Source organism: Monopterus albus, unplaced genomic scaffold (assembly GCF_001952655.1).
Source record: "Monopterus albus unplaced genomic scaffold, M_albus_1.0 scaffold4.1, whole genome shotgun sequence".
In the NCBI taxonomy this organism is placed as follows: Eukaryota; Metazoa; Chordata; class Actinopteri; order Synbranchiformes; family Synbranchidae; genus Monopterus; species Monopterus albus.
Window position 1 is genome coordinate 351,658 of NW_018127884.1, and position 11,317 is coordinate 362,974.

Genomic DNA, 11,317 nt, shown 5'->3' on the forward strand with positions numbered 1-11,317 from the left:
ACAGCGTGTGTGTGTGCATCCATGTGATTGTGTGTCTTTGTGTGTGTCATACTTGTCTTTGGCCTCCACAGGGGGTTTTGGGTTCAGTTCTTCAGACAGGGTGACCGCTTTCACCTTGGCGGACTGATGGGATTTAGATTCTCTCTGCTGGGGAACTTCTGTAGAGACACGCAGCAGGCTGAGTAGGTTCATTGCACTTATCTCACTCCCAATATAGCATCTCCAAATCTATCATCATTGATTCTACCATTCTGCATGCTACGGATATTTTTGTTACGTCCTGCTAATTCAGGAATTTTTTTTGTTTTGTTTTTTTTAATTTGAATTTTCAGTAACTGGTTCCATATTGGTAAAATGCTTGGACTCATTAAGCTTCTACTAATCAGTTATCCACTCCTTTATTTTTAGCATAGAGCTGTCATTTTCAAAATTCAATCCAAATTCAAAATAAATGCTTGAGTCAAAGCTAGAAGCTGTGCAGCTATTTAGGCAGTTATCTTTCAATATGAAATCAAATTAAGTCTTATGTCACCAAAATGATTATGAAAGCAACTCCTTCAAACAGCTAAAGCAATAAGTACAAATGACCTACATGATAAATGATAACTAACAACATTTACACCATCTTGTGTTTGTTTCAGTGTCTACAGCTACTGCAGCTCCAGCTCAGCCTCACAGTGAGGAGCTAATGTCTTTTATCTTTGTTGCAAGTTAATAAGAAATTTGAGAGGGTATGGATTTGATCCCATTTTTAATTTAGATTCATTAGCGCTATTAAGCCCTGACCCTTATTGTTAGGCTTGTACAAAAGGCTTTTTCACCTCCTGCATTCCTCTGGTCTGGATCTGGCGATAAACACCATCCATCTTTGTCACCAGCTTTGTTTTCCAGCTGAGGAGAGCAGACAGTTGGCAGAGTGATGGGGTTGGCAGTCTGTGGCCTCTGAAGCCTGGACACTCCAGCAGACAGTAAAGAGACACTGCTGCCCGGTCTCTGGAGGGACAAAAGTACCAATAATCCTTATAAACTCATATACTCTATATTCATTATATGCTGCAACATGCACACACACACATGCACTTCTTTATACTCACCTCATTAAAGGCTAACAGCAGCCTACCAGTTCCATCCATGGCATTAATAAATTCTCTGTTGAATTTCATCTGTACCTTTGAAGTACGTAAACTGAGGTTATTTGGATGGAAAACAGGGTGTAGCCCACAGTGTGAATCACAGAATAAGAAATACAGTACGAGCAGCTGAGCCACCTTGCTGTTCTTAAATGACAGAACTCCAATCCCCTGGAAGGTGATGAATACGTTTTGTTCTGATGCCAAAGCTCTACATAGGAGCAGCAGAGTTTCTCTAATGCAGCTCTCCACCACGTCTCGACTGAACGGAGTCTCTTGAGACACAGCTGTAAAGTTTAGCTGCATCACTGGTAGGTGTGTTGCTGCAAGAAACACACACAAATCCTTATTGTTCTTTTATATGTCAATGCAATTACAAAACCCTACCTGACTACTGACCGGTCCTCACAGAAAGAGCAAGCGTTACAGTACTAGCATCCCTGCACTGGCTTCCTGTCAAATACAGAACTGATTTTAAGGTTCTTCTGTTTGTTTCTAAAGCCTTGCATGGGCCAGCACCTGAGGACAGTTCAGAGCTTCTCCGCCCCTACTCTACCACTAGGCCACTGCTTTTAACTGTTAGTGGGTTAGGGAGATTGTGCCTTAGCTGTGGCAGAACCAAAGTTTTTGAACATCCTTCCCCATTGAATTAAATGTCCTGCTCTACATGTTTTCATTTTATCCTGTCCTGTCTTGCTTTTTAAAATTGATGTTATGCTTATTTTACTGATTTTATGTTTGTTGCTGTTGCCTGTCCTTGCCTTATTGTTCATATTTTTTATATATATATTTTACGACATGTACAGCACAGTGCTATATAAATAAATTATTTCAACTGAATTACATTGAAGTGGAATTGAAAATGAATTATTTCTGATCCAGTGCAGCACTGTAAGATACAGTAAATCCAAATCTCATCTATATATTTTTTAATCAATGTAGCTGTGATTCTCCAGCATATCATGCTTTTCCCATTTACATTTTTTTAGGATTTATTTATCTTTTTTATAAGTGTGGTAGCACACTTTTGTTTTTGAAATTTCCACTACTGTGTTAATGTCTATGTAAAAACAATGAGTTGTTAATAAAATACATTCTCAAAACCCAGTAAATCCAGTGCAATTGTTTACTATGAAATAATAGAAAAGTTACAGGATAATATGGTCTGTTCTTATTGTCTTGAATCACCTAAGTCATAAAGTATTGCTCCACAGACTAATTAAAGGAGAATTTTGATATGCTGGGAAATGTGCTTATTTGCTTTTGACTGATACTGCCACTTCCTAACTAACTGGTCCTCACCAAGAACAGTCTGGCACATACAGTACATGACACTTTGCCACTTTTATATGTAGGTTTTTGTACTGAATAAACAAATAAACAAACAAGGTGCTGTGGTGTTTCCAGTCCTTATCCTAAGGTTACCTGGCAACTTCAAGGTGACAACAAGGTTTCAATTACAAAAGAGTCTTGCACATAATGCCCCTTCCCTCTGTCTCCTGCTTTTCTGGTAACCTAAGCCAACCAGCTGCTGCCTGTAGCTTCATATTTACTTTCATGAAAGTGTTATCAGAGAGCAAAAGTGTATTTCCCAAAATGCTGCACTATTCCTTTAAGTACTACTGAGCGCTATAATATATCAGTAAAGATCATCTCAAACGCTGAAACATTTTAACATTTACAACTCACCTGCAGCCAGTGGCCTGGCCTGCTTTAAGCCGAGAGACTGGGCCAGTTTCCCAGCCAGGACGAAGATGGGTCTTTGAATCATGATGAACTTGTGTCCTATATCCAGCTTCTGCTGAGAGAAGGTGAAGGTTCCCAGTCCTGCCAGGTGCACCCCCTATTACAGTAGACAAATCAATAGATAGATAGATAGATAGATAGATAGATCGATAGATAGATAGATAGATAGATAGATAGATAGATAGATAGGCGAACCTTCTGTAGGGTCATCTGACGTTCAATGTAGGCGGATACATCAGCCCAAATAGAGACAATATCTGAAAAATATTAATTTGGTTATTAGTAATATGGATACGTCGTGAATTGCCCACATGGACACTTTGTCAGATACCATGCTGTCACTGATTAAGCAAAACTTTTTGTCCGACCGTTTTCTGAGAGCTGGGAGAGCGTAGGTAAAGTCCGCCTGTGCGCTTCTGACACCATCCGCAGTATGTCAGTCATCTCTGTTAGATAGCTGGATAAAAAACTCCACAGGACGAAGCTTTAAAAAGTTTCTCTAAATCCCGTCCTCTCCCTTCTTGCCTGCAACAACCAGAGCTGAAGACGAGCTGGATGCCGCGGTTGCCCTTAGCGATGCGCGCCCGCAGCGGACGCACCGCGCCAGAGCGCAATGGTGCGTAGTAGCCTACAAGGATTGCTCAAGTGAGTCAGCGTACATTTTACACTTGTTATAGCTAAATAATTGGGAACCATGAATGAAAATGTGAAAAGTCAGATTATTATTCTTAGCAAGTAGGGGCTTTCACAGCTTCAAACCATGAAGCATGTATCCTCTAAAATGCTTTGTCATCAGCTGGCCATCCAAATCATTGTCAGGCAGAACAAAAGTGACCACAACATCAGAAGATCAGTACACTCAGCTTTTGTCACGTGTAGTTGGAATGGCTGAGGAAGTCATTAGAAGTTTGTTGATGATAAATTCTGTAGAATCCTAAAATAGTCCGAATCGCAATGACTCATGTGACCCGTTACGTTTCGTCGTAGTTGCAGGACTGGATCACTCCATAAATTACAGCGACACATGCAACGTTTAAATGCGTCGACCAGCTTCCAGGAGCCGCACTGGTAAATCCCAACTCTACCATAAATGAAATAGGCCATTAAAATAGCAAATTTCTAGCTCCGTGTGCTAGAGAATGTATTTCTATAGCCTAAATCTACTTTTCTGTTATGAAAGGAAACACAAATATGTGATAGGCATATTTGTGTCTTTATGTTAATGTCAGTGAGATTATTTAGGCTTTTAGTCAGGTGCTTTCTAGTGTTGAATAAACATAGACCTAGCATGTGATAACTATTTATCTAGCGAGGGATTTCAAGACTGGTCAAGGTTATGTCCCACCTCATCTTTCTGTTTCAGTTTACATAAAGAGGCCTAGTGTTCAACTACAGTGCAGAGATTTCGACACAACACCACAAGAGGCTGGAGGTGCGCTTCTGAGAAAACATTACTCTTCTGGATGTGGGGTGTTGTCGTGAGGATGGTGAAAATGCTTCTGGTACTCCTGCTTCTCCTCCTTACATTATTGTCAGGTATGGGAATGACCACTTTAATCATGTCAACAGGTGAATCTGTGTGGTGTTAATATTCCAAATTCAAAGTGTGAATAATCATTATCTGACCTATATCTAATTTACTATGTGTAATTAAAACTACAGTCCTACTGTACAGTGCATGAAGCAGACTAATAATAAACATTCAGTGTGGAAAGTACCGTAATTTACTCCAGTGTTGAGGTACTTGTACTCCATCGAGTTAGTATTTTATTTTAAAGCTACTTTTACTTTTTTAGGTTAATATTTTTACATTAATAACATGATACATTCGTGTAATTAATGACTTTGTTAAAGATTAAACCAGTGGTTCGGAACAACAACCTGCTAATGAATGAATCGTTAATGAGCAGCTCCAGAACAAGAGGACTGGTAGATAATGATGAGTTACTACACAACTGACTGGGAGATACTACTAGTAATACTAGTCTGGATTTGCCTGTTACAAAAACCCCTTTGTAGGGTCCCGTACACTGGTCTGAAGTGTCTAAGCTTATGAAAAATAATTAAAACTAGTGGCACGTCGATCAACTACAAGAGTAAAATGTTCTGGTTTTATCAGTATTATCAATATTCCGTACTTTGATATAAGTTCAAAGTACAGTAGTAAAGTTGTCAAACTCATATGACAGTAGTCACCAAGAAATTGGGATGTAGTCAGATCTTGTCAGGGTTTTGGTTTGGCTTCTTGTTGCAGGCTCTTATTTTGAAGGTATGTCCTGTCTGCTGCTTGTTTACAATCCCCAGCTTGACACTGCCACTGATTACCGCCCATTATGTCTGCGCCATACCCTACCTGTCGTTCCTGTTTTGCCTCGTTCGCTAGTCGTCACCTCCTGCTTTGTCCTTATCTGCTTCTTGTACTACTTGGTTCAACGTACATTTGTTCAGTTTACCGTTCACTAGTCCTAATTAAAGCCTTACTGTGCCAGTCAGTAATTTCCATTTCCCATGTCTGCATTTGGGTCCTGTAAACAACCCTGACAGCTCTAGGAGTGTCCATTATGAGAAACATTGTCACAAATGTCTATAGACAACACATCTTATACATTCAGAAGCACTTCTGTGATTGGTCGACAGCAGTAAGAGTTTGATTACAAAATCAATTGGCTACATTTCATTGACACAGCAAAATATTTTTGGAATATCATTATGTTCATGTTTTGTTTTGTTTTTTTGGTCACTTGTACAGGTGCATCTCCCCAGAAACCCAGACAGATAATTGTTAAGGCAGGTGAGATGGTGGTGCTGGAGTGCCCTCGTCACATAGGATATAATCACGGTGAAACCAAACTGGTCTGGACCAGTTACACCAGACAGGAGATGTATATGACCACTGATGTGTCATCAGTTGAGCAGGTGCCAATGGGTGTGTTCGTTCTTGGGAGAAGTCTTGTGATTCTCAGCGCATCAGTAAACCACCAGGGGAACTACTCGTGCTCTCTGGGGTAAAGTCCAAACATCCCTATAATAACTGTATCTGAGTTTGATATTGAGGAAGAATTTATGCACCATAAATAGTTACAGAAAACAGAATGTATTCATAGAAATTATTTTGGCTACAAGATACTAAGATCAGTGATCACCTCTTTTCATTATTAATATCTTGATAAACACAGCATTTTGGATTTTATATGCTACATACAGTAAAAAAATATTAGTACTTATACCCCAGAAGCAAATTTTGTCTGCTGCTAATTGTTGTCCTGTGTAATGTCATTCTGCAGTAACAGGAATGTTGTCAAACTACCACAGTTTTTATCCAAGCACCGAGCTGTTGCACTTGTTGTTTACCATTTGTGACCAAAATATATTGAAGGACAAACAAATCTATGAGTCAGCAGCCACGATAGCAGCTGTGTGAGGCTGTACTTGTAACTACAGCAATGCACTGAGCTAAATGTTAATATCCAAATAAAATGCTAATGTGCTGAAGCCTAGTGAAAACAGTGTTCACTGTCTTAGTTTAAGAGTTTGCATGGTCACATTTGCTAATTAGCACTAAACTAAGTACAGCTGAGGCTGATGGGAATGTTATTAGTTTTTTCAGACATTTTGTCATTTGTAAATCAAAGTATGGACAAATTAAAAATGCACCCTGATGATGGCAATAGAAGAAACATTCGCACCGGTTATTGTTATGCTGAGGGGGGTATCGTGAAATTTCAGCACAAACTTTAACAGCAATCCATGACTGTGGCCTAAAGTAGTGGTTTGGGGTTTACAGTATTTTCCAGTAATGCTACTAGTATGGTCAAAATGGCTCTTATCCAGAATTGTATCTCTCCATCATGATGATTTTTATGTCATTTGTTAGCACAAGGGCTTACTGTAACAGCAATGAACCAAATTCCCCTGAAAATAGTTTTGTGGTAACAGAACATTTCCACATCTTGCTCAATCATACCAAAATTATCTGGATGAACAAATAGAACACTGGCCAAAAGGAAAGTCCCTAAATGTCCATAAAGGCCATGCTTTGACTTTTAGAACCTTTGCCCCCTAGTTCAGATCTACATGGAAGTCTTCAATTTTTTTCCTTAAATTTTCTTTTTAACCTTCATATCTATATAAAAATGTTTTCTTTGATGGCAACAGGAATGACAGCAGACCGTTCTGGTTCAGGCTGACAGTCTACACAGCGCAGTCCAGAGAGTATGACAAGAGGACCAAGCATCCTGTGACATGTTACACAAATGAGTCCTGCAAAATGCATTGCCCTGATGTAAATATCCCAGCTGCAAATATCCTGAATATTACAAACAATGGCTTTATATGGCACAAGGTAATTTTACACAGCAGATTCTGAGTGATTTGACTGTTGAATAAGAATCTCCATTCATGAGAGTATGAAGAGAGTCTTGCATATTGAATTGCCCTGACACAAATATCTCTACTATAAATGTTATCAGTATCAGCATTACCCCTGTTTGGCACATGGTGAAAGAGATTTGGTTCTATAAATAGGCCATAAAGCTACAAAGACATCAGGATTTACTTTTTTCAAAGCACACTATAGATTTTTGGGGAATTGGACTTTGTTTTTATGGCTGGTTTTATTTGACTTCATAACTAAAAATTCAACCTTCCATCTCACAAATAGTCAAATACTTCTCAAGTGTGGAAATGACACAGTCCAGAGAGTTTGACGAGGGGGACATGTACTCTGTGACATGTTACACACATGAGTCCTGCACAATGCATTGCCCTGATGTAAATATCCCGCCTGGAAATATCCTGAATATTACCAACAATGGCTTTATATGGCACAAGGTAATTTTACACAGCAGGCTCTGAGTGATTTGACTGTTAAATAAGAATCTCCACCATATATCATTCATTATTTCTTTTGAACAAATTTGTAATGTTGAAATGTTCATTGTACATTTGGGAATGAAATGGGGTTTTCATTCCTTTCATGATTAATTTTCCATCTTGTAGGAGGGTGAATCACTGCCAAAATCCAGTTACTTCTCAAGTGTGGAAATGACGGACCATGGTGTCTACACCTGCACCAGATCTTACCTGTATCGCGGTCAAATGTATAACATGACCTTTACAGTGGAACTTGATGTCAAGCACAAGAGTAAAAAAAGTCACTGACACAATTATCTTCATAGACTTTGTTTTTGAAGTGTTACATGTTTTTGCTTGTTGTTGCACAGGAAAATATGGGCAATCAGTGATACTTTCACCGCGTGATGGTGTATTTGATGTAGATTTAGGTGAGTTTGTGTCACTTTGTAGATACTGTACACACACCACACTTGGCTGTAGCTTTAAAATGAAAATAACTGCAGTTTGTCTAACCTTTGCTCTTTTTTTTTAAGGCTCAACAGTGGTGATTGATTGTAAGGCTGTTTTGTACTCAGACTTCGATGAGGTGTTCTGGTTAAGTGAGGAATCATTTGTGGAAACCAACAACAACTTATCAGTTTTCTACAATTATACACGGTAAGCACAGCCCCCATATACCAGATCTCACAGCGAACTATGGAAACAGTATATGTAGCCACGAAAGTGTACACATATGACAGCTAACAGCTGGGCTTCTAGATATCCCCTGTTCTCCACTTCCCTTTTAGGGAAACAAATATTGATGAAATATGGATGACAGCAACCCTGGTCTTCGTAAAAGTGTCAGAGGAGGATCTATTTAAACGTTACACCTGTAAACTGGAGTCTGTATCTGAGCTTTCAAGCTTCGTCACCATCACCCTGGCCCAAAAACGTATGTAAGAGAGACACATACAGAGCTTTGGCTTTAATATGGTAAAATCTAAAGTCTGCTACTTCTAGCGAGTTTATTTAATAATTAGAAAATCTCCCAATTTGGCTCTCAGCATTGTGGGCATCCTGGTAGTGATCATTGTAACAGTAGTAGTGTATGTGAAATTTAAAATCGACATCATTCTTTTCCTAAGGGACACTCTAGGCTGTTATAGGAGCACCTCAGGTGAGACTTGCATTTTTGGCCATTTGTTTCAATTAACTTTTGTATCACAAGTTCATATTTTTCCATGCACTTTGTGCTGTGAACTGTAGGGCTTCAGCAGTGACAAGGCTGTGGTTGTTGTTTGATTAGATGGAAAGCACTACGATGCCTATTTGATGTGTTATAAGAGTGACGCAGTGACAGGGCTAAATGAAGATAACACAAAATGGCTGGAGAGTATTTTGGAAGAGAAGTTTGGTTACCATCTCTGTCTCTACAATCGTGACATCTTACCAGGGAAAGGTATGGTAAAAATTGATGTTAAATTGACATAGATATTAATATAATTCATTCCTTGCATAGTTTGAATGGAATATTAATGAAATGATGTGTAACCTGGTTTCAGCTGAAGCAGAAGCAGTGTTAAACTGCGTAAAGCAGAGCAGGGTGGTGGTTCTTGTTCCCAGCTCTCCAGATTCTGGTCAAGGGGCTGACGTGCTAAATGACATCCACACAGTCCTTGTGGAGCAGCAGACTCGACTGGTTTTCATCAAAACTGACACAATGGAAGTGTCGTCATCAGGTTCATTACCAGAGGCCCTGCAACTTCTTAGTGAGACTGGAGACTGTGTCACCTGGAAGGGCACCGCCTCCATGCTGCCCTCCTCCTCCTTCCTCCAGCTGTTACGTTATTACCTGCCTGCCCCACAGCATGAATCAAAAATTAGGCAAATACCTTAGTCAGCTACCCAAGATGATTACTGTTAAAATCCATCACACAATCATCCACAGCATTGAAACCTACCTGAGAGTGTGTAGGTCCCCCTCGAGATACCAAACCTAATATTCAGGGGACCTGATGGTATGTGAGCTTTTCTGATGTTTTTCCTCCACCTAGTGGCACAAGTGAAGGTTAATGAAAGTAGCACATATTGAGGCCACTTCTACACTTGATTTATTCAGGCCAGCTGACATGGCCCCAGGGCCTTATGGGAGGTTTGTTGCTGGGCCCCTGTTGGGCTCCACTGTACATAATTTCCCCAGACAAATATAGAAACCCACTGCTAAAGCTGAAATGCTTAGTTGATTAATCAGTATACCAATTTTGATGACCGATTATTTGGTTAAGTAATTTTTAATCAAAATGTTCGAAAATGTATCGATAGCCACAGATGTGAACATTTTCCTTTTTTATGATGATGGACTTTGGAGGGGCTTAGTCAAGTCTCTGAAAATACTCCTGCTGATGTCATCAATTAAGAGGACTGGAGCTATTTCTGTCTCCTGTGAGGGGAGATGGACTTTAGGGAAGTGCAGTGCTACACTATATCACAGGACTATACTTTAAAAGGGTGGTTTTAGCTTGTCATACCTTTTAAATGTTGTAGTCTATTTCTGATCCCTTGTTAACCCTTCTCCTGATAATATATGTCAGTAGTTCTTCAGTCAAAGAGCCTTTTTTCTTGTTGAGTCTGAATGACTTTTATAATCATGAAGAAATTACAACTGTTCAGGAACTCTCCAAGAAAAAAGAAAAAAGATAGGAAAGTTTGAAATTATAAATGTTTTTTTTTTTGTAGCAGAGATGTTATTGCACATTTCATACACAAAGGCAGGTCAAAGTGCTTTGACCGACCTCCTATTAATGTAGCTAGCGGCTTGTCTGAAGTTTCTTTTAAAGATCTCACAGAATCTGAAGGTTACTTTTCTCCATTTGCACTCAGCAGCTTCTCATTAAGTAACTAATCACTTGTGACACAGCTGTAAAGTTCAGCTGCACATTGTGTTGCTGAGAACGATATAAAGGCCGACATAAATGCAGTGGTGGATGTAACAAAGTACATTTACTCAAGTACTGTATTTAATTATTGGAGCTATTGAGAATTTCTATTTTGTGATTTATACTTCTAGTTCAGTATATTTCTGAAGAAAATATTGCATTAATACTCTATTTTACAGCTGTTTTAAATTTGTTATATTAATATATGACCACTTTATATTTAACTATGCTGTTGAAATTTGTTTTACGTTAAAATTTTGCTTACATTGTATTAATGACACACTGAATAGAGCCATGCTGCATAATGAGTACTTTTTGTATTTAAGTATATTTTGCAAGTCCATGTACTATCATCAGAGTAAGATTCTGAATGTGTTGGGGTGATTTTTATTTTATGCACTTAAGAATGGTTTTATTTTATAACACACATAAGTTTACATACTTATATGTGACTGTTATGTTTATATAGTTATGAATATCACCCTATGTGTTCACTGAAACACTGGTCAAATATTTGCTGTGTGAGTCACTGAAACACTAATGCAACATCATAAGTCTTGTCCACTAAATTACTGAATTTCATTAGATTTATGGCTGAAGCTAAGGGAGCTCATAGTTACGTATCGTTCCTCTGGACTGGTGGACCCAAAGGAGTCTTGGTACGGTAAG

The 11,317-nt window shown here is 38.9% G+C and overlaps 2 protein-coding genes across 2 annotated transcripts in view; one reads left to right on the plus strand and one right to left on the minus strand.

Moving 5' to 3' along the window:
- The window catches only part of LOC109962865 (coiled-coil domain-containing protein 81), a 10,370-nt gene extending 6,852 nt beyond the window's left edge, over window positions 1–3,518 (minus strand). The window contains exons 1-7 of the mRNA XM_020604941.1: window positions 3,245–3,518; window positions 3,072–3,133; window positions 2,820–2,973; window positions 1,269–1,453; window positions 1,095–1,169; window positions 822–993; window positions 53–158 (exon numbers count right to left, since the gene is read on the minus strand). Of these exons, the coding sequence (XP_020460597.1) occupies window positions 53–158; window positions 822–993; window positions 1,095–1,169; window positions 1,269–1,453; window positions 2,820–2,973; window positions 3,072–3,133; window positions 3,245–3,320 (830 nt within the window). The 5' untranslated portion in view covers window positions 3,321–3,518. The remainder of the gene's footprint in view (window positions 1–52; window positions 159–821; window positions 994–1,094; window positions 1,170–1,268; window positions 1,454–2,819; window positions 2,974–3,071; window positions 3,134–3,244) is intronic.
- A 241-nt stretch (window positions 3,519–3,759) lies between these two features.
- On the plus strand, window positions 3,760–11,070 carry LOC109962876 (interleukin-1 receptor type 1-like). Its single transcript, XM_020604954.1, has 11 exons — window positions 3,760–3,944; window positions 4,240–4,412; window positions 5,626–5,881; window positions 7,032–7,218; window positions 7,875–8,019; window positions 8,099–8,158; window positions 8,264–8,387; window positions 8,519–8,668; window positions 8,753–8,889; window positions 9,019–9,171; window positions 9,275–11,070. Exons 2-11 carry the CDS (start codon window positions 4,340–4,342, stop codon window positions 9,607–9,609), a joined length of 1,620 nt encoding a protein of 539 aa, XP_020460610.1. The 5' UTR covers window positions 3,760–3,944; window positions 4,240–4,339; the 3' UTR covers window positions 9,610–11,070.
- The last annotated feature ends 247 nt before the right edge of the window (window positions 11,071–11,317 follow it).

Bases quoted from the DNA above. Each gene is read 5' to 3' on its own strand.
- LOC109962876 (XM_020604954.1), top strand. From the start codon at position 4,340: ATGTGGGGTGTTGTCGTGAGGATGGTGAAAATGCTTCTGGTACTCCTG. The intron at 8,020-8,098 runs GTAAAAAAAGTC...GTTGTTGCACAG, and splicing joins ACTTGATGTCAAGCACAAGA to GAAAATATGGGCAATCAGTG. The intron at 8,669-8,752 runs GTAAGAGAGACA...TTTAATAATTAG, and splicing joins ACCCTGGCCCAAAAACGTAT to AAAATCTCCCAATTTGGCTC.